The sequence below is a fragment of the Lynx rufus genome, unplaced genomic scaffold (assembly GCF_022079265.1).
Source record: "Lynx rufus isolate CCGP_SWC_20201006 ecotype Redwood Valley unplaced genomic scaffold, mLynRuf1.p SCAF_16, whole genome shotgun sequence".
NCBI lineage: Eukaryota > Metazoa > Chordata > Mammalia > Carnivora > Felidae > Lynx > Lynx rufus.
This window is the reverse complement of record NW_025814830.1, coordinates 30264341-30285415: the sequence shown is the minus strand read 5'-3', so window position 1 is coordinate 30285415 and position 21075 is coordinate 30264341. Positions and strand designations below refer to the sequence as shown.

Genomic DNA, 21075 nt, shown 5'->3' with positions numbered 1-21075 from the left:
AAACACATATATCATCCACAAATCTGAAGGAAAAGGACTTTACTGTTACAGAACTCTCTGCTATTAAGAAAACAAAATGTGTCAATAGCATGTATGGCAACACTTTCCTTAAAGAGATCTACTTAAATAGTCAATTGCATACTCAATTGGATACCTATTAGAAACTAATAGGCAGTCAATAAGTAATTTAAGTGAATTTATTCTAAAATCTGTAAAAATGAAATATTTCCAAAGGAGTTATCACTTTGAAAAACTGAGACAACATCACTCAATAAATATAAATCCAATGCTTATATGCACCAAGCAAAGCCAAAGAAAGGTCCTCATGTTTTTGGCAGAGGAACAAAGGACAGCAACAGACAACACACCTAGTGCTGGACCCATAACACAGCACATGCCATAGAAGCTTACGGATAAAGCATTAGGTCTACTAGGAGGAGGCCTCTCCCTCGACCGTTTTTCCAGTGGAAAAGGAACTTAGTGACCTTCAAGTATCTCTTACAACCAAGTTTTTAGGTGACTATATATACCAGAATTAGCAAAAGGGGAATGAAGATTTATCTGCGCTGCAACACATTCATGTTTTAAATTATAAGCCAAAGCATTTTTGGTACAACTATGCCTGACCACACAGTGAAAAGTTAACCAAAAGCCCATAAGTTAAATAGATAACGATGAAGCTAATAGTAATTTAAATGGCAGGTGGGGGAGGGGGGTAGAAAAGAGGAAGCACAATGGAAACCCAAGATCCATTTGAGACCATACTGAGGATACATCCTAAATAAGCACCCTTCCTGAATATGGCAGGAACCCCATTCTGCATATGACATGTAAGAAGCTTTGCACTGTTGCCAAGTTTCCCAGGACAGACTCAGAGACAACAGTAAACTCTAATGCTATACTAGTTTTGGCTTATGAATACACATTTTAGTAATTCTTAACAATTCACTTCATAAGTTATTAATAAGCAGCCCTTAGGTATATGAAAGTATGAACAACTATGAAGCAATAAGAACTGAAAAAAGGAGTTGCACTTCTCACAAAGAACGGTGGGGTAGGAGCCGTACTTGGAGAGTCACTGCATTAGGGGAGCCCAGGAGCAGAAACTTAACTCTTCCGGAGGTAGAAGGGGTAAGAAAAAAATTACATTGCAACGTTAAACCGAGGTAATAATCAACTTGCCAAGTCAAGTATTTCAAACGTTCTATTTGATGTGTATAGGACCCATGATATTATGCCTGGAATAATTTCAAACAACAAGAAAGTTACATGCACGGTTCATTCATTAACAAACTTCTGGAGTGCATCAATTCTTTAATTTTTCAAACACATTCTTCATTTTCAAAAGCTCAGAAAGGGAGAAAGGAAAATATTCTCTTACAGCCAACCACTATAAAATGTTTGCTTCATTTAGCCTTGTATATATCACACAGTTATATACAGTTTTCTATAGTTAAATATGCTCTTACATCTTTAACCAGCAAGCATTCTCTTTTGAAATGGACACGGAGAGTAAAATTTAACAATTTTACCTTTTTTCCCAATCATATTGCAAAAGCTATTTCAAAAGCTGACCACCGAATAGATAAACCAAAGTGAAAATATTCATTCTTTTGCACTACTAAAATTGTAAGTCTCCTTCTAATGGTTTTGGCCCAAGTTTTATCATTCACCACTTCCTATTCTGTTTTTCAATTTTCAAAATTGTACACAAGGAAAAACTATCCAAACTCAATGGTAAACGCGAAGATGCCAAATATTTGAAGAGAAGCTACACTGATAGTTTACTGCTCCCAAATAACTCTGGATATAGACTGCTGGTTCCATTGTGATTCCCATCTGTGGTGCCTAATGATTTTCCATTTACTTTTTAAGCCCTGTGACTATCGCACCTACTTTACAAGCATCCGATCACGAAACAGAAAACTTCCAATTTGAAGTCGTAATACTGATTACCATCCTTAAGAATTCCTAATAATTTCTCAAACTATGTAGATATTAGAGTATCAAGGAGAGTTGTATTTTAAAGGATGCAAAATGACTTCTCACTTCATTAAAAAAATTATTTATTTTTGTAATTCCTGATAGGCTGAATTAAGATGAGTGTAGAAACAAAATGAGTAAATGCACTTCAGGAACACACAACAATTTTTTTGTTATTCTCTTGCCAAAACACACTTCAGAGCTGTATTGAATAACAAACTTTTATACATAATGCTAAGTTTTTATTTCCCCTTGTTTCTTGGCCAATTTACTAAGGTGAAAAGTCATTTGTTGACAAACTGAAAAAGTCCACATAGAGCATGCTGGAACATTTCCTATAATCAATAACTTAAAAATAATCATGGAATACAAAAATAATGAAGGGTTTGTGAAAACAGCAAAAGCAGGCCACAGACATTAAGCAGTAGGTCAGGACAACATGTATCCTGGGAAATCAGAAAGCTCATAAAATCACCACAGTGCTTTTTTTTTTTTAAAGACCCATGGAATATAAAATTAGAAAAACATGAATTTCAAGCCAGCTTTTAGCTAAAAAACAACAACAACAACAAAAACTTCAAAAATCACAAATTATCCAACATCTGGAAAACCAGCTAACAAACGCCATTAACCAAATATTAGGAAAATGTCATACATGGACTCAAGTATTTTATAGCTTCATAGGGGGAGCTACAAAGCAAGATGTCATTCGAGGAAATGTAACTTCTATATATGGGGAAAAATAAAAAGAACCATTGTGGAAGAGAAATTTAAAAGCAATTGCTTATGTGCCTCATAATCTAGTTTGAGGCCACCGCAGAGTGCAGAAAGGCGTAATATTCGTGGGGGAAAAAAGGAGGTCTCATTTACAAAATCACAAGAGAGGAAGCATGATATTCACTACATGTAGACATCCAAAGGCCATAAATATATAGATGGAAAAAGGGGAGGAGGTTTATAATATTGAGATCAAATTTCAGCTGTCAGAGAAAAACTTTCTGAAGGAAAAGATTATATTCTAGTGCTACCTCCTGCCAGCACCATCAGCAGTTCAGAGTAAATTAAAACTCTGGGAGCAAAAAACCGGAAATCCCTCCACTCCTACCTAAGCAGGGGCTGAAACCATGGGTTTAGATCATAATATGACCTAGAAAGCTCTGAACCTTGAGGTTTTCATACAATATGGCTCCCAGTACAAGAGGTGATCAACAATTGTGTTAATACTAATCCCTTACATCTACATACTGCTTTACAGTTTAGAAAGTGCCTTCACTTTTCTTTTCCAACCCCTTTGGTGGTAGAATCGCAGTACTTGACTCGCACACAGCTTGTAGTTTGTAAAGTATCTACACGTACTGCCCTATTTTACAGAAGGGACCCGAGGAGGTTAATAAGGACGGTACACGGTAGGTGAGGGGCCTGGACGTCTGCAGGACCCTACTCAGTCACTCGTAGACACTTCCAACCTTCTGAAGTTCAAAGTACAACACTCCAAGGGGGAGCAGCCAGCCTCATTCAGACAGCTCTACGGCATGGAACTGCACAGTTTCAGTGAACCATCTCTGCCTCGTTCTCCCTCCCCGAAGACAGGGAAACTGAGGCACCAGGTAGGAACAAAAGCCACAGCTAGAGTCACGCAAGCAGTGCTGTTAGGATGGACTTCCCTCCACCCCACCTGCACTTTGCCCAGAAGCAGCTGAATCCTGTGTTTGAGACACAGGTTCGGTCTCCAGAGAGGAAAACCCTTGCCATTACTGCTTCCCTCTCACTATTCTCCGCCGGGCTTTCCTACCGATGGTGGTCTCTTCTTTCCAGAGCCGCTCAGCAACAACCTCTCTCTAGGGCCCTTACCCATTTTCCACATCGGGCCTCCGGAGTAAAAGAATCCTCTAGCTCTGGCTCCCAACTCCTAGCCCCTCTCCCTGAGGTGTCTCTCGACCCGAAGGCATTTCTATGTCTCCCAGGGGAAGGTCCGACTTCCACCCGTGCCACCTAAACCTTAAACTCCACAAAAGAAAACCCTCCCAAAGCCTCCTCCCGTTACCCCTTCCGTCCAGGACACCCTCGAGGAGCACCCCTAAACATCAGGAGCCTCCCAAGAGCTACCTGCCTCTCACCTGGGCCCTTTTAGCCACGGCCTCCTCGGAAGGGCGACCCCCAACAACCTCCTCCGGTCACGAATCCGCTAAAGGGGGAACACCCTCTTCCAGGTACCTCTTCAGGCGCCTTCAGCGCGGGCCTCAGTGGATAACCTCCGGGCTGTTTCCTGGGCTCTGCCCAACGCCACTCCCTCCCGGGCCCCTTCCCGGAGTCTCCCTCAGCCCCAGTCCGGTCTCCCCACCGCAGACTCGGGCGGCTGTTCCCCTCCCTCACGGACGTCCCCAGCCCTCGGGCTCCCCCCAGCTCCGCGTCCCCAGTGGTTTCCCAGAGCAGCGCGGCCGGGCTGCGGCACTGACTTCTCCAGCTCCAGGGCCCACCCGAGGGAGGGGGCGGCGGTGGCGGCGCGACTCCTTTGTGACAGGTCCGAGAGAGCGGTAAAGATGGACGCGAGGCCACGGCGCTGCCATTACGCGCTGGGCCCACCCCCGCTTCGTACCGCCCCTGCCCTCCCTCAGTCCCCTAGGAAACGCCCCTTCCTCTGTGGCAAGCCCTCTCCCTTACAGCCAATCATACTTCAGGGGTGGTATCACGTGATCGCCCGGCCCGACCCGCCCCCCAAGCACGAGCTGGCCAATCCCCTTGCTGAGGTGAGAATGGCCCAATCAAGTCTCTCTGGCTAGCTTTCCTGGTACCGGATTTCCATCTGTCTCCTGGGGAGGAAGAAAGGTGCGGATTGGGTTACGCTACCGGAAGCGGGGCGGAACTTTGTTGTGGCGGTGAGGAAGAGGAAGCCCTGAAGGGTCAAAAGGAATACAAAAGCAAAGGCTATTTTCCTTCTTTTCTTTTTTTCTTTCTCTCTTTCCCTTTTTTTTTTTTCCCCCTAAAGAGCGCGTGGCCTTAGTGGTGGCGGTTTGGGGTGGGCGCCGCCGAGGTGAGGGGGTCTAGCCTCCTGCACGCTGGTAGGTGAGTGCGGCCTGGGCCCTGGCAGAGAGACCTGGGCTCCAGCTTCTTCGCTGAGGAGATGGGTGTGTGTTGGGGGGGGGGGGGGGCTACGTCTGGTGTGAGGTTTAGGGCCAAGCCCGTTCTCAGTCTGCGCACTTGCCCAGTATTCTGAGTCACTGGGGCCAGGGGCTTGCTGGGGGCCAGCCTGAGGGGAGCCGAGGGAACCCCGCGGGAGGGCCTCCAAGTCGTCTGGGGGGAAGGATCCCGGCCCTTTCTAGCGGTCTTGGGACTTCGCACCTCTTGCCGGATCTCTTCCACCGTTTCTGCTAAGTGGGGCCACCCAGGTTCCAAGTGAGGAGCGGGCTCTCTCCCAGGGGTCTTGGAAAGGCTCCAGGTTACTCAGGAGATGTGGGAGTGCCTGGTTGGACATGGTTGAATCACAGAGTGCAAGTGTAGGATGGGAAACACATTTATTATGTACCATGCACCTTTTGCTGTGCTCAATGCGTTTTCTTCTGATAGATAGCAATCCACCGTGCTCGTTTCGCAAAAAAAAAAAAAAAAAAAGGAAACTAACTGAGGGTTGGGTTGAAGGATCTTGATTGAGAGTTTGCTCACGTGAGTTGTCAATGCGCACAGATGTAAAGGTGGCGACCTACTTGTTGATAGCAGTGGTTTTTAATCTAGTAGAAAACGAGATCTTCTGTGGCCTGTTTAAATGCAGATTCTCGGACCCTACCCCCCAGATAGTCTGACTGAGTAGGTCTGCAGTTGGGACCCAGGGAAGCCAAGTGCGGGCCTGGTGGTCAGAATTCCCAATGCCCTCTTGTGTATACCAGCTGTGAGGTAAGATTTGTTGATTGTTCGGCTGTTTGACTTGATATCAAACAGGGACCTCATGAAATAGTTTGGAGGGCACGACTTCTGAAATCCTTGAAAAGAATCAGTGTTTATTCTCCCTTTTGATAACCAGGAATTGAGCGGAGATAAAAGCAGCTTTTACAGTCTTTCAAATGGAGCATGAGAGGAGCTGTTAACAATTTATAGGGGTCTGAAAGCAGAGGCTGGCCACATATTTTTCTCAGCTGAAGTGTTGGTGTCTTAATCCCTTACAATCAGTTAGAATTATGTCAAGACCATTTACCTGGTTAGCAGTCTTCCCTTGTACCTTCTAAGAATCTTGATATTTGGTTAGAGTTAAGCTGCTGCCTCAGAAATTGAAATCCACGTAGCTGGTAAGTGAAGCAATTAAAGTGCGTGGTTCCGCCATTCATGCACTCATACTGTAATCGTGCCTTTTGGGCAGCTGCATTAAACAAGTTCAGTATATTCACTGTTGATCACCTTTTGAAAATGCTTTGTTTTCATTCTTAAATGTGATCTGTTTCTTTATTGTAGGATGTATTTTAAAAGTTGTTTTCTGTTTTTTGTTTTCTGCATTTTCCTGGCGATATATCCAACTATGGATGTGTTTTTGTTGGATTTGGTGTTTGTCAGACTTCTTTTCATTCTGTAAAATTCTTGGCCATTTGATATTGCTATGCCCCATTGTTTATCTCCTTTGCTGATTTAACACAGATCCTTTCACTTTATTGTCTATGCGTCTTACTCCTTTATTTTTCCATACTACATCCTGGATAATGTTTTCTTCATTAATTCTCAAGTTATTTCTAATCTGTTATTACACCCTTCCATTGACATCTTAAATTCAGTTATTGTGTTTTTTAGTTCCTGAGGTTCTATTTCATCCTTTTTCAAATGTGCTATGCCATTGTTTCACAGTCTGCTGTTAATTTAGAGGCTTGGTTTTTGTTTCTTTCAATGCAGTAAGCATTGTTTTATAATCTATATGTGTTAATTCCACTGTCAATTCCCTTTGAGTCTGTTTCTTTTGCTCATTATTGCTGCTGTTTTTCCTCCCAGCTCACCTTTACCTTTTTAAAAAAATTTATTTATTTTTGAGAGACAGAGACAGAAGCCCAAGAGGGCTCTGCACTGACGCGGGTCTCAAACTCACTAACCTAAGATCATGACCTGAGCCGAAATCAGGACTCGTACACTTAACAGACTGAGCCACCCAGGCGCCCCCACCTTTATCTTAATGGTATAGTTCTTTGGGACACTAGGTTAAGATGAAGAAGAAGTTGCAGACTCTGCACCTTTTGTGGACTCCTGGCTTTGACTTTTGTTTCTGTTGCTTCGTAAGTGCATCAAAACAGCAGTTTTCAAGGTCAAGGACAGAGAAATCCTCAGGATGAAAACCAGTTTGAATGTTGGGTTTAATTTCTGATTTTCTTTCACCTTTCTTGGCTTTGGGCCTTTTTTGTTTGTTTGTTTTTTTTACTGCCTTGTTAGGTTTTCTGTTTAAGAATCATTTAAAAAATTTCTTCCAGTTTTTTGTTTGTTTAGTCATAGAGGTAGAGGATTGGTCTTTATTACCTAGCCCACTATTTCTGGAAATGAAAGCCCCCTTTCATGTTGATTTTGGAATGTGAAATTTGTGATTTCAGGCAATCTTAAAGATCTTTCTCCGTATACCTTAAACTTCCACCACTTTTCCCTATGTAGTGTCACAGCTGCTGTCAACATGAAGCTTCCCTGATACTTTTTTTTAGTCTTCCTTTTCTGAACTCCATAGTGCTTAGCTTCTATTTATTCTCTTGTAGCATTTAACCTCATTCTTCTCCTAAAATTGCTTATGCCAGCCTTATCTCTTTTACTGAATGCAACTTCTTCATTTGCTAAATTGTAGAGTGCCATTTCAGCACCGAGCACTCTGTGCCTTGCACGCAGTAGGTCCCCTGTAAAGATTTACTTCAACAATACCACTGAATGGGTTAGTTGGCCTTGTATGGTTCGTGTAATGCAAAGTTTATCTTCCTTTGAACCCCAGATGAACTAGTTGGTTGGCATTTAGGAGTCACAATGTGTAAAAAATACAGCTAATATTAGAATCATACATAGTGAGGAAAGTGATTATACTCTGAGAGGCACACATGAACTAAGGAACTGATGATCAGCCAAGGGAATCAATATTTTAAGATCTCTTTTTCTTTTCAGTGCATATAGATGAATTCAAGGTAAAAGCACATATGATGAGACTGTTCTTGTGCTATGAAAAGATAAATGTATATATACGTTTGCTTTAAAAAAATTTTTTTTATTGCATGTGTTTTTTTAGATGCCTGGACAACCAGAAGATTGTGACAAATTGCTCTTTATAATAAACATTTTAAATATGAATAAAATTGCGTATGCTGTACCCTGATTTTTAGATTCCTTTAGTCTCCTTTGCTACTGGAGTGCGTTAAATAAGGCTTAATGTTAGATTGAGGATTACTTTGGTAACAAACGCTTATCTTGTTCTCTGTTAGAAGTTGTCGTGCTCTGAAGTTTTATAATGTATAGGGAAAGTCATCTTGATCTGAATTACTGTGGCTTGGTAGAAGTGACTTCTGGCCAGAAAGCTATCTATTTGGAATACAGTTGAGTTTGCCAGATGGCAAATTCCTCTTAATTGCTGTCCTGCATTTTGAAATCCCATGTGACTTGAACATCAGGGTAAAAATGTTGGAAGAGCAGGACTTAAGTATATTTACTGGCGAAAGGAAAGTGGATTGGCCTATTGTTTTTGCTTCCCAAAGAGAAGCCTCAGAACACCATAACAAAGAAATCTGATTCCCCCTGGTGTATTTTTACACTACAGTCTAATGTTAGAATTAGAAAGGTGTAGTGGCCAGTGATGTAAACACTTAAGTAGTCTGCCATCACAAAATTCAATTCCATAGGAAACCAGATCTCATTAACTTGTATCATGGCACTAGCTAAATGGAATAATTTTTCAAGTCAGCAGTAGGAATTACTTTGGGGGCAGCAGCAGTGGAAGTTTTATATCTTGTATAGCATGCGGTGTCACCGGGCCCATTTTGTCCCTCCAACCTGGAAATTAAATACCACAGTCTCCAGTACAAACACAGAAGTGCTATGTTTAACAGTTACTTTGGCCTGATGTATAAGAACTTTGTGTTTTTTTGGCTGTCAAGCAAATTTGAAAACTATTTATTTATTTATAAGTGTCAGTTTGTAACTTTTAAGGTTGCACAAAGTGATTTTGGTATGGTTTTGGTTTTCCATGAATTCCCTATTTGAAGAACTTAATCCTTTTTAAGGTAATGCAGTGTTTAGTTTGATAATTAAACTTGAATCATCTTACGGGGGAAAAAAGCAATGTGAGTAAAGGAAAGTTGACAGCATTTATTCTTTCTAAAATTAAACACTGAAGAAAACGAATATTCCTGTTGTAAATACTCTTCATTCCTACATGAATCTTTATAGTTCAGTCCCAGGCCCCTGGGCTTTGTTTGTGTTTTGTTTTTAATTATTCTAGCAAAGGGGAAAAATAAGAGACTCGTGGAAATTTAGCAGGGCAGTAGGATTTAGAAATAAACAGTTTATTTTCCAGTTCTTGCCTACTTCCAGAAGGAGGTGAATGAGCTCCAGGTTCTCATCACCTTCTTTTGCAGAATAAACAACCAATGAAAATTGAACTCTTCAAAGAAAAATGCTTTGTGTGGGAAATACTTATTCTTCAGTGTAACAGCATTTTTCAGTCAGTTGAAATTAAAGGAAAGTAGTGAGTTATTCTTGAAGATATCAATTATGTAATATAGGAAAGCGATTTAATTTTTGGTCGTGTGTTTCTGGCCACCCAAATTTTGTGTTTGAATAGAATTCGCTGTGAGACATAGGAGCTTGAGCAAATGCTTACGTAACATCTACTATTTTCTGTAACTTGTGTGGACATTACCTTAGAATATTCATGTGAGATCATTCTTCCCTGAATAAATTCTTGAAATCCTCTTCATGGTTGGTTTATTCAATAAGTATTTATTATTATCTGCCTAATATATGCCAGACACTGTGCTAAGAAGCACTACGAATACAAAGAGCCGTTGGAACAGTCACAAACGGTAAAACACAGTGGGTAAGTGCTGGGGTCGTGTTAGAGTTAGAAATGGCTCGAGTAGGGGTGAATGTAGAAACAGGGAGACTAGTGGAAGGCTATTGCAGTAGCCCTTGCCGGGATGAGGCCCTGAAAAGAAGACATTAGAAAGGAAAGGACTCAGGAGGCCGGGGTGGCTCAGTCAGTTGAGCTTCTGACTCCTGATTGCGGCTCAGGTCATGGTCTTACGGTTCATGGGTTCAAGCCCAGTGTCAGGCTCTGTGCTGGGGGTGCGGAGCCTGCTTGAGATTCATTCTCCCTCCCTCTGCCCCTCCCCAGCTCTCTCTTTCTCTCTCAAAATAAATAAGTAAACTAAAAAAAAAGAAAGGACTCTCCTCTTGAAAAAAAGGAAAGATGGATAAAAAAGAGGTCATTATGAGGTAGCAACACCAGACTTGGTGACTGGTGAGATGTAAGGCAGTGAGGGAAAAGGTTCATGTCCAGGTTTTCAGCCAGGGAAACTAGATTGATCCGTATTTATGCCCTTCATTGTTGCCCCTTACTTGTACTATTCGTTGTAGTAATTCGTTATATACACTATTATCTGGTATTAACTAGCTTAAGGGCACTAACTCTTTTAAAGTTTATTTCTTCTATGCACCTCATAGAATCTGGCATAGTGCTGGACTAGTGGAAGCACAATGTCAAGTTTATTTAAATTAACCTAATAAAACAGTAAAATGGAGAACCCAACTAAAGGGAAAATACAGAATTACCAAATTATATATACATGTAAGCTTTTCCTAATTTCTCTGTTTGATGTAATCCCTTTGTTCACGTGACTGATCTGTTTCTCCCCCACTCCTTGAGTACAGACAGTATTTCTCTCCTATAATCAGTCCAGAGCTGAGCGTAGTGCTTTATAGTAATGGCAGACCTTTCAAAGCATTTTTTAGGCATGTGTCAAACAGTGTGCTAAGTGCTTTGCACGAATTACCTTGTTTATCCTCACAGAAACTCTCTGTTGTGCAGGACTATTTTAATCCCCACTGGTAAGTGCAACCTGTGGATGGGGAAACCAAGACTCTGAGCACTTAAGTGACTTGCCCAGGGCATACAGCTTGTAACTGGCAGAACTGAGGTCTCTTGATTTCAGACAGACTGTAAAGTCTTTATCGCTACCTGCGCTGCCTTGTGTAAGGAGACTGGTACAGAAGGTACTTGTTTTCTAGTGGGGAACTTCGATCAAGTTGTGGTGAAAGGTGTGTGAAGTTAAGCTTGCTTCTTGGCGGTATGTATTGACAGTGAAGTTTTGAATCCTGAAAAAATCTGAGTATTTCAGGATATTCTGGAGAATATCCTGACCATTATCTGAATACTCAGGAGTATGGCCACTTGTTCATGAGCATTTTCTGTCCCTATCTTTGACCTCTCCTAACATAGGAAGGTGACCAGTAGCCAGGAGGGCCACTGGCAAGGTTGAAGGCAAGGAGGGAATGATGGTTGAAGTGCCAGGGAATGAGGACACGCGGAAGATGTAGAAAGGCTAGAAAGGATAGAGCAATCTGTGCTTTAGTTGTATCCCTTTAATGCTCAGAAATTCATTATAATTAGGTGTGGCCATCTAGCTTTTTCAAATTTATTTTGAGACAAGGGAATATCAGGACTATAATATTAGCTTTAAAGAGCAGGCTTTTTTTTTTTTTTAATTTTTTTTTTCAACATTTTTTATTTATTTTGGGGACAGAGAGAGACAGAGCATGAACGGGGGAGGGGCAGAGAGAGAGGGAGACACAGAATCGGAAACAGGCTCCAGGCTCTGAGCCATCAGCCCAGAGCCCGACGCGGGGCTCGAACTCACTGACCGCGAGATCGTGACCTGGCTGAAGTCGGACGCTTAACCGACTGCGCCACCCAGGCGCCCCAAGAGCAGGCTTTTTTAAGTGTTCATTCGTTTTGACTCTGTTTTCGGGAAACCATCCCATTGAGAGCGGTAGTTTCTCTGTCAAATTCTGAAGCCATTGTCTTTAAATTTCCCTTTTTCAACGTGCTGCTTCATTTTCAACGTGCTGCTTCATCTTCTTTGAGTTTTGGTAACCATCTCCAATTCCTGGTTTTGTCCTTGTGGTGTGAAAGATGGTGAATGGCACAGACTCAACCCTTTGGGTAGAAGTTGAATTCTAACACTTAAGTGAAAAAAGATTGATGAGAAAGAGAATAAGGAATTCCATAGGTTTGTCTTTTCCCCAGAGTGAAGTGTTGGAAGATTCTCTAGTTTCTGTTTCAAATTCAAATCTTTTAACACATGTATCTTGAAGGCTTTGTCCCTTGAGTTCAGGGATCTTGGTTAAAGTGAAGACAGGTTCTCCTTTTCCAAAAATGCAACAAGCTGTGAAAATTAATGATTTTACTTTCTTAATTTTGATTTATAAGAATAAATCTTAGAGACTGAATTCTCATTTAGATGGAACCATTTGCGAGTCTAGGTTTTGTTTTGTTTTGTTTTTGCCTATTGGAACACTTTTTTTCAGTATTAATATGTTACTTTCTTTCCTTTTTTAAAACGTACAATGAGAGTGGAGAGATGCATTCAGTAGGAATGCCAGGGCATTGCCACATCCTAACATTTATTTCCCAGGTTGAAATCCTATGCAATCTGATAAGTTTACTGCTTTGAGAAACTATTATTTTTCTCTGCTTCATAAGATTAAAAGAACTAGGGATGTTTGGTCCAGAAAAGTGACAGATTAGGAGGACCGTGGGAGTTGTCCTCAAACAGTGGAAGCGTTGTCATGTTGTAAAAAGGATTTGGCTCCTTTTCTGTAGTCCCAGTGGATTAAACCTGAGTGTGGAATTTATAGGGAGACAGATTGCAGTTTGGTTTAAGGAAGAACTATCCTACCAGTCAAATCTACTCAGAGAGGGAGTCAGCTGCCTGGGAATGAGTGCATTGGTCCCTGTTGAAGTTTTAGAGTGTGGGTTGGATGAAAATCTCCTGGGTATGTATGGTGGATTTGTATGTTGGATGGAGAATCCTGTTAGGTGTGACATAAGGACCCGAGCCACTCTGAATTATTTACCAGGAAATAAGAAAGGGGGGACATCGAGAATCCAGTGTATCTCTCCCATTCATTAGAGTCCTAATTTAAGACATTTAAGAATATGTCAGCTCATGTTTCCTAAGAGGTTATTCTGCAGAACTTGAGGAATTTTTGGCATGGTCAACAGAGACTGAATAATTCTGTTTCTGTAACAGTCCTTTGGCTGGAGACATTGAGGGTAAATCACAAGTGTGCAGGTTGTGGGTTTTAGGTGGGAACAGTAGCTTCTGCCAATTGATTTGGTTTTCTTTCTAGTAAATTTCAAAATTCTCTCTCATGGTTATATTGAACTCAAATTCAGCTACAGTAGGATTTAGGCTGAAACTGGTCTCTTGTTAAGAATGTTTGGATTTGTTTTCTTACCTTCCATTTTCGTCTTTATTAAAATATTTACATGAACAGTTTCAGCCTGGAATTTGGTACAGGAAGAACGCTGAAATTGACATGTCCTTCTTTTTAACCAGGATCCCAGGTTTCTGGGGAAGGGGATGGTGAAGTGGGTAAGAGTATGAATTTTTGATGTCAAACCAGCTCTACCATTCACCACCTTTTATCGCCTTGGACGAGTGACCTAACTTCCCTGGGCTTCCATTTCTTCATCTGTGAGGAGAGAGTATTTCTCATAGGGTCAATGGAAGCATAAATGAGATAATATACATAAAAATGTATTTGGTGCATGTAAGAGTTCAATAAATGGCAGCTTCTTTATTTTTGTGCTATCAGTAGAGACTTACATTTGTTATTCGGGATCATCTTGGAATGGACATTGAGTTGATGTCTTAGTAGTGCAGAATATCTGCTTCCTTGTTAGGGTGTAATTCTGTGAATAATACAACATGTCTGAGTAGAGAGTTAATTCCACGGTTCTTCAGAAAGAAAGAAACTAGCAAAGAAAAGCAGAAAGGCTTAAAAGGAGTAATGCACACTCCTCTATATTTCTTTGTCCCTTCCTTCCGAAGAGAGGCTCAGGTAGAGGTATATGGATTTGGGATTTGGGAATCTTGTACATCAAGATATTCATAAAGTGGGCGAGGTCATTGTGGGAGTGAGAAAAGGGAAGGATTGAAGATAGACTCTTTAGGGGCATATATCTGTAGCTTACAGGAAGGAAGGTCAGGAAAGACCTGAACCCCACTCAGTGTGGCGCACAGCACATTAAACCTGAAGTTAGGAGATCTGGGTTCTCGTCTCGCTTTCTCCATTTGGGGCTTGTGTGCCTCTAGGCACATCCCTTCCCTGTTGTACAAACTAGACTTTGTTTCCAGGGCTCCTTGAATACCTGAGTTTCTCCATTCTGAACCTACTTGGAAACAATAACGCAAATGGAGGTAGTGGAATGTCCCTGAAACAGGTATTTCAAGAAGGAACAATGTCAGATGTTACCGAAATAAAAGAGGTTGAAAACTGGGGAAAAAGTTAGGGTGCCCAGGAAGCCAATTGGTTTAGATTAGAGGGACCAAGAAATATCTGCAGTGTAAGACTTCCGTGTAATTACAGCAGGTAATAAGAATTAGTCCAGGTCCTCTCGCTGACTTCGTAGATAACATAAATGTGAATAAAACTGCCTGATACAGTAGGAAAAATGTAATCATGTGCTTCCATCAGTGATCTATAATCTGTTGCTAGGTGAGACAGAGCTAAATCTCCTTGTTTCACCATAGAAGTTAAATTGCGGTTCTCACTTGAAATGTTTCATATGTTTTTTGTAGACCAGTTGTTCCATTATGGATGGAGGGGATGATGGTAATCTTGTTATCAAAAAGAGGTTTGTGTCCGAGGCAGAACTAGATGAACGGCGCAAAAGGAGGCAAGAAGAATGGGAGAAAGTTCGAAAACCTGAAGATCCAGAAGGTATGTGGGCTTACAGTTCGGTATTCAGCATAACGATCTCTAATCTTCACAGCAGCCCTCAGAGGAGGCACTAATGTCCTCACTTTAGAGTAGGGGGATTGAGACTCAGAGTGGGGCAGGAGCCAATGCAAGGCCCCCGTGGCAGAGCAGAAGTACAGTATGCATTGTCCATGCCACCATCCTGCCTTCTAGAAGATTCTGCAAGTCTGTTCCATCTTTACAGGGGGATGCAGGATCTGAACGACTGAGAATGCTGCCGCTCTGTGGGGGTTGGGCTGGCCCCTCTTCCAGTTAACTGTCTCGGCCGTGGGTCCTCTTGCCGTTGGTGGTTGCCTTTGAGAACTGCCGGCCCCTCTCTCAGGTCCAGAGGGAAGCTGTGGACTTTGTGCTATTTTTGTGTTATCCTTGCCCTCAGATCATGCAGAGACTTGACTTTATCTTTGAAATCCTTTGTGATTCCAAAATAATGTGAACAATTCTAAAGTATGTACCTTTTCTCCCCCCTCTCTTTCTTTCCCTCCCCCTTTCTTTCAGAATGTCCAGAGGAGGTTTATGACCCTCGGTCTCTGTATGAAAGGCTACAGGAACAGAAAGACAGGAAGCAGCAGGAGTATGAGGAGCAGTTCAAATTCAGTAAGCTTCAGAAACAGTCCAGCACACTCCGCGCAGCCTTTTTGGTGTACTTTTGCCTCATGCAACACTTTGTCTAACTAGCCACGGAACTGTCTTGATTATCTAGTCTCTAGATGTTCATTTGGTGGAAAAGAGATAGCTTGCTGCCTTCCAGACCACATTGAACATTTTTGTTTTGAGCTCAAGATACCCATTTTAATTCTGTGCTAATGTCTAGTAATGGAACAAATGCCTTGATTTTATGCTGTGTTCCCTCTCCAGAAGCCGAGGTGTTTACAAATTCTTTCTTCTAATCCTCTAAAGGATCTGCTGCTTATTAAAAATAAGGAGAAGGAAAAATCTTATTTGACTCTGTTTTCCCTTTAGCCTGCTAAGTGTTCCTTTTCAATTATTTCCTCAGAAAACATGGTAAGAGGCTTAGACGAAGATGAGACTAACTTCCTCGACGAGGTTTCCCGGCAGCAGGAACTACTAGAAAAGCAACGAAGAGAAGAAGAACTGAAAGAACTGAAGGAATACAGAATATCCTTTGTACCTTGAGACAAATCTGTATGATGTCCGTTTCCTCGTCAACATCTGTGGATTTAAGTTTCTTCACAAATAGAATGAGAATAAGGTTTTTTACCTCGTGACCTCTGAGTTCCCTTTCAACACTGACATTCCTGTGACTGAATAACTGGCAGTGATTTATGGAGTTAGGTCGCATGCAAGAGTCTGTTGCAATCAAAAGTCCAGATCCTTTAGGATTAACTAAAGGCCTAAATCCTAATAGTCAGTACCAGGGTATTTTTGCCTTGTGGGATTAGACTCTGAAACAGATGGGCGCTGCAGTAAACTCATCCAGGGGAGAAATTGGCTTCTGAGTTTCAGAAGGAAATGTTTAGCGACTCTCCTGTGTCCTCCTTAAGATCTTCCCTAGAGGTATAGCCTGTTCTGTTTCCACAGAGGGGAAAACTGAGAAGACAACAAAGATGACCTCGCTTTGGCTCAGTGTTGCCTTTTTGTCATCCCTGCATGTGTCAATAGGCATCCCACGTGTAACTTGGCTGAGTCAGAATTCTCAGTTCTGTGCCTCACCACCCCTACTCTCCACTCCTCACACTGCCCTCGCCCCCCGATCTCTTCTTTTTCTGCTCTTTCAGATCTCCGTAACGGTGCTTCCGTGCCCATACGGGCCTGGCCCAAAAACTGTTTCCAAAATGGACTCCACCTCTGTGAAGTTCGACTCTCTGTGCTTCTCAGGACCACTGTGACCACCAAATTAGTCTCTGCTTCTGCTCTCATCTGCAACAATCCATTCTCACTTTGGTCAAAAAGAACATTTAAAAACATACATGAAATCCTGTCACTTTCCTATTTGAAACACTAGTGGCTTCCTGTGGCCTTTAGGCTTAAAAGTCTGCGTTCTTACCAGGCCCTGCATGATTTAGGCCAACCCATCTTCCTGTTGCATCTTGAACTGCTTCCTCGTGTTCACTACACTCCAGCCTGCTGGCCTCCTTTATGTTCCTCTCAGGCTGAGCTTTGTGATTCCATTTCAAGGCCTTTGTGTTTGTTGTTTTTCAGCCTGGAATGTTCTGTCTTCAGATTTTACAGGGCTGGCATTTCATGGCACTTGGGTCTCAGCTCTCGTCTCCCTCATAGAGACCCTCTTCCCTCCATACCCCCTCTAAAATTTCACCAAAGCACATCAGTGTGTATGATGTCACTTTTTAACAGTAATTCTCGTAAGAAAATTAAGAAAATCTTAATTTAATTTGCTTCTTAGTTTCTGTGCCTTTCATACTGCTGGAATATAAAGATCCATAAGAATAAAGATTTGGTCACCACTGATTTCCCTGGTTCCTGGCATGTAGGTTCTCAGTGTATGTGTGAACAAATTAATGAATGACTCACAGGAGAGCCACCCTAGCTTTTTTCCTATGAGAAGACTTATTTGAATATTTCAAGCTTATAAATCGAATAACCCCACTGGTGTGATTGAGCAGGCTTTACCTCTAAAGTTAGTGATACGGCTGTGTGTATGTGCTAGTTGGTTTTTTTTGCAGGGAATGTGCAGTAGGTTCCGTTAAAGAGCTGTGTAGGAGCAAATGTGGACTGATTCCCAGGGATTTGGCTGAAATCAAGGTGACTGACAACAATTGAGATAAGGTGGCAGCTTGGTGCCGTGAAACCCACTGTGAACTGGTGGTGAGAGCCCTGGCTTCCAGTCCCAGTTTTCCTAGTGGGATTCTGGTGTAACATTTAAGATCGGAGATGAGGGGCGCCTGGGTGGCGCAGTCGGTTAGGCGTCCGACTTCAGCCAGGTCACGATCTCGCGGTCCGTGAGTTCGAGCCCCGCGTCAGGCTCTGGGCTGATGGCTCAGAGCCTGGAGCCTGTTTCCGATTCTGTGTCTCCCTCTCTCTCTGCCCCTCCCCCGTTCATGCTCTGTCTCTTTCTGTCCCAAAAATAAATAAACGTTGAAAAAAAAAAAAAATAAGATCGGAGATGATGGAGAGTCACACCTCAATCCCAACTGTAGGATTGAAGCTGGCCCTTCTGGCGCTCCCCTCCTCCACTGCCTTCCCTGGCGACTCCAGAAGAATACTGCTCATGTTTGTAGAGATGGGCAGATGTGGTACATACTGCATTGTGTCACGCACCAGCCTTTTTTCCTCTAAGGAAATATATCAGTTACAGTGATCATTAGAATTATGTCTTGTTTTATGTGCTTAATTTGGCAGGCTAGCAAATAAGACATAGAACATCTCCCAACGCGACATTCTGGAGCGTGGTGTTGGTTTGGCATGAGTGTGCAAAGCCTTCCAGTTTTCAGTTCAAAGGGAAGAATGAACAGGGCAGCAGTAAGGCAAAAAGAAACTTTCCTGCCCTGCTAACATTACAGGACAACACTGGAGAGGCCCCACGGGTAGTGGCTTTTGTTGGAAACTTGGTAAGTTCCAACTGTCTAGAAAAACCGTAGAAAAGCAAGCCTTCCAACCCACTGATCTGTAATGCACGGATCCCTGGCATGCATGCAGCCAGAGACATGTTGAGATGGGAACTGAAGGATTAGACATTTGTTTATTGAAGCTCTAAGTCAGGAGCAGATTCTTGACTTTGCTTGATTGTTATAATAGGAGACATTTTATAATGTGATACTTGTAAAGATGATAAACTGTGGTTTGTGCCATAAACAATAGAACTTTTGTTTTCTTCAGATTAAACCAGTATTTAGCGATATTATATGTGTTAAAAAGCATGTAATTAAAAAAAATGCCTCATCTAATGAATTCCTTGAGATTTTTGAGGTGTGCTTGTGTATATAGAGCATTTTAGGGAGAGAGGAACTTAAGGGGAAAAATGGCTTATGCTTTGGCTCTGGATCAAAAGTAATATTATTCTCTACCCCACCCCCCCAAAAAAAGGTTGCAGCGTTTTTTTTCACCTATTGATTTTTAAAATTTTTTTATTTTAGAGACAAAGAGCATGAGCTGGGGAGAGGGACTGAGGGGGAGAGAGAGAATCCCAAGCAGGTTCCACGCTCAGCTTGGAGGCCCATGTGGGGCTCAGTCCCTTGATCATGAGTGAGATCATGACCTGAACCGAAATCAAGAGTTGGACACTCAAACCGACTGAGCTACCCAGGCGCCCCAGTTTTTCTTCACTTTAAAGGAATAAAAAGTGAAGTGTTTTTTGTCTGTGTCCTAGTATTATAAATATGTGTGTTTTGTTAAGTTTTTCCATTTTTATTTTTCAATATTAAGAGTTTTCTCTTAAGAGTTTATCCCTTGGTGCCTGGGTGGCTCAGTCAGTGGAGCATCCGACTTCGGCTCAGGTCATGATCTCACGGTCCGTGCGTTCGAGCCCCACGTCGGACTCTGTGCTGACAGCTTAGAGCCTGGAGCCTGCTTCAAATTCTGTCTCTCCCTCTTTGCCTGTCCCACTCACACACTGTCTCTCTCTCTCTCTCTCTCTCTCTTTCTCTCTCTGTCTCTCAAAAGAATTTATCCCTTAATGAAGGAGTTGCAGGTAAAAATCATCATGCTGGTGGTTTTTGGCATTTGGTACTAGAAAGATGAAATCTGATTCTTTTTTATTCTAAAAGGCCAAACACATAATATTAACATACAATCAGTTTCCATGTTGACTTTGAAACCCTTAAATTGATGAAACTCAGAATAGTAAGAGTGTTTTGTGTAATCTCCATTGAACACTGCAAATATTTAAGGTAACTGGTGCTTGTAAGAAAGTGAGTGCCTGAAGAGTGATCAGAATTAGAATTTCCTTATTTCTGATACCCAGTTTTCTCCAGGATTCAAAGGCCATATACATATACCCCCTCTGCTTTGGGCTGATATTACCTACTTCTTAGATGTTTTGGTCGCTAGGTGTCACTATTGTTCCGTTAAGGCATCGCTGGCTCTTAAATAAAGAATTGCACCAAGTCCAAATCTATTGCTAATGGTTTGTGAGAGTGTGAAAGGGAAGGACGGGGAGGGGCTGGCGGAGAGAACAAAAGAAAGTGCCAAAGCTTGACAGCCAGAGATTGAGGTCAAGCCTGCAAGAAGTGATGTTACAAGTGAACTGGTTGTGCTTTTAAAGACATTTTGGTTCTTGTGTTGCATGTGCACTGGGTAAAATCACCTTGAAGAGAGTATTTAAGACAGTTTCCTGGGCCTCTGGAGGTCCTTATTCAGTAGGTTTGGGACAGGGGAGGGACTCTTGTATTTTAACGAGGCTTAAGGTGATTCTGATGTTGTCTTGCACCAGCAGAGTAGGAGTTAGTCTCTGTGGTGTCCAAGATTGAATGCCATTGGTGGTAGGACATTCTGCAAGATTTGATTTTACCCTTGGGGGAAGAAAGCAAATATTTAAAAATTTGGGGGGAAGCCACGTTTTTTTTCTGTTGCGTTTATATTAAGATTTTTGTTTTTGCCAGCAAGCATGATGTTGGCCATATCTTTAGGGAGGTTTTCAGACTGTAACTCAGATTTTCACTGAGAGTCAGAGGGAAAAAGTTTGCTTCTGTATATTAAATTGGGTCTTCTCCCTCTGTGGTCACCTTCATCTCTCTTTAAATCAGCTGGATATTCCTGGCAGAATAAAGAGGAGAGGACATTATTTTGAATATAAGTAGGCCAAACATTACATGGCAGAGCTGAAGTCCTAGTGGATTATGCGAGTCTGGCTTCTCTTGATTTACCACTGTCCTGCCATTACTCTTATTTTTGCTTAGTTTGACCCTTAACCTACAACACAGTAATCTCAACAAAGTTGGACTTTCTCCAGAAAACAAGAAGGAGGTGGAGAAGAAAGTGGCTGTGAAATCCATAGAAACCAAGAACAAGTTCTCCCAGGCGAAGCTGTTGGCAGGAGCTGTGAAACATAAGAGGTCAGCCAGCACTCACACAACTGAAATGTCCCTCTGTGTACTCTGAAATGCCACTGGTAATGGTAGCCTGAGCAAATACTTAAGCGGAAGTCTTGGTGATGTTTCTTTAGTAGCCTTACCTCTCTCTCCTCCTCCAGATTTGGTGTCT

At 42.1% G+C, this 21075-nt stretch overlaps 2 protein-coding genes across 6 annotated transcripts in view; one reads left to right on the top strand and one right to left on the bottom strand.

Moving 5' to 3' along the window:
- Positions 1-4560, bottom strand: part of RSPRY1 (ring finger and SPRY domain containing 1) — a 43437-nt gene extending 38877 nt beyond the window's left edge. Inside the window, exon 1 of one of the 2 annotated variants that reach the window (XM_047078460.1) lies at positions 4101-4560. The gene's annotated coding sequence lies outside the window, so the exon portion shown is untranslated. The remainder of the gene's footprint in view (positions 1-4100) is intronic. The other variant, XM_047078461.1, reaches the window with a different exon arrangement.
- A 290-nt stretch (positions 4561-4850) lies between these two features.
- Positions 4851-21075, top strand: part of PSME3IP1 (proteasome activator subunit 3 interacting protein 1) — a 31447-nt gene continuing 15222 nt past the window's right edge. The window contains exons 1-5 of one of the 4 annotated variants that reach the window (XM_047078457.1): positions 4851-5046; positions 14778-14919; positions 15454-15552; positions 15953-16074; positions 20794-20927. In XM_047078457.1, the coding sequence (XP_046934413.1) occupies positions 14793-14919; positions 15454-15552; positions 15953-16074; positions 20794-20927 (482 nt within the window). In that variant the 5' untranslated portion in view covers positions 4851-5046; positions 14778-14792. Of the gene's footprint in view, positions 5047-5879; positions 6261-9093; positions 10010-14359; positions 14420-14777; positions 14920-15453; positions 15553-15952; positions 16075-20793; positions 20928-21075 lie in introns of those variants that run through there. The other 3 variants (XM_047078459.1, XM_047078458.1, XM_047078456.1) reach the window with 3 other exon arrangements.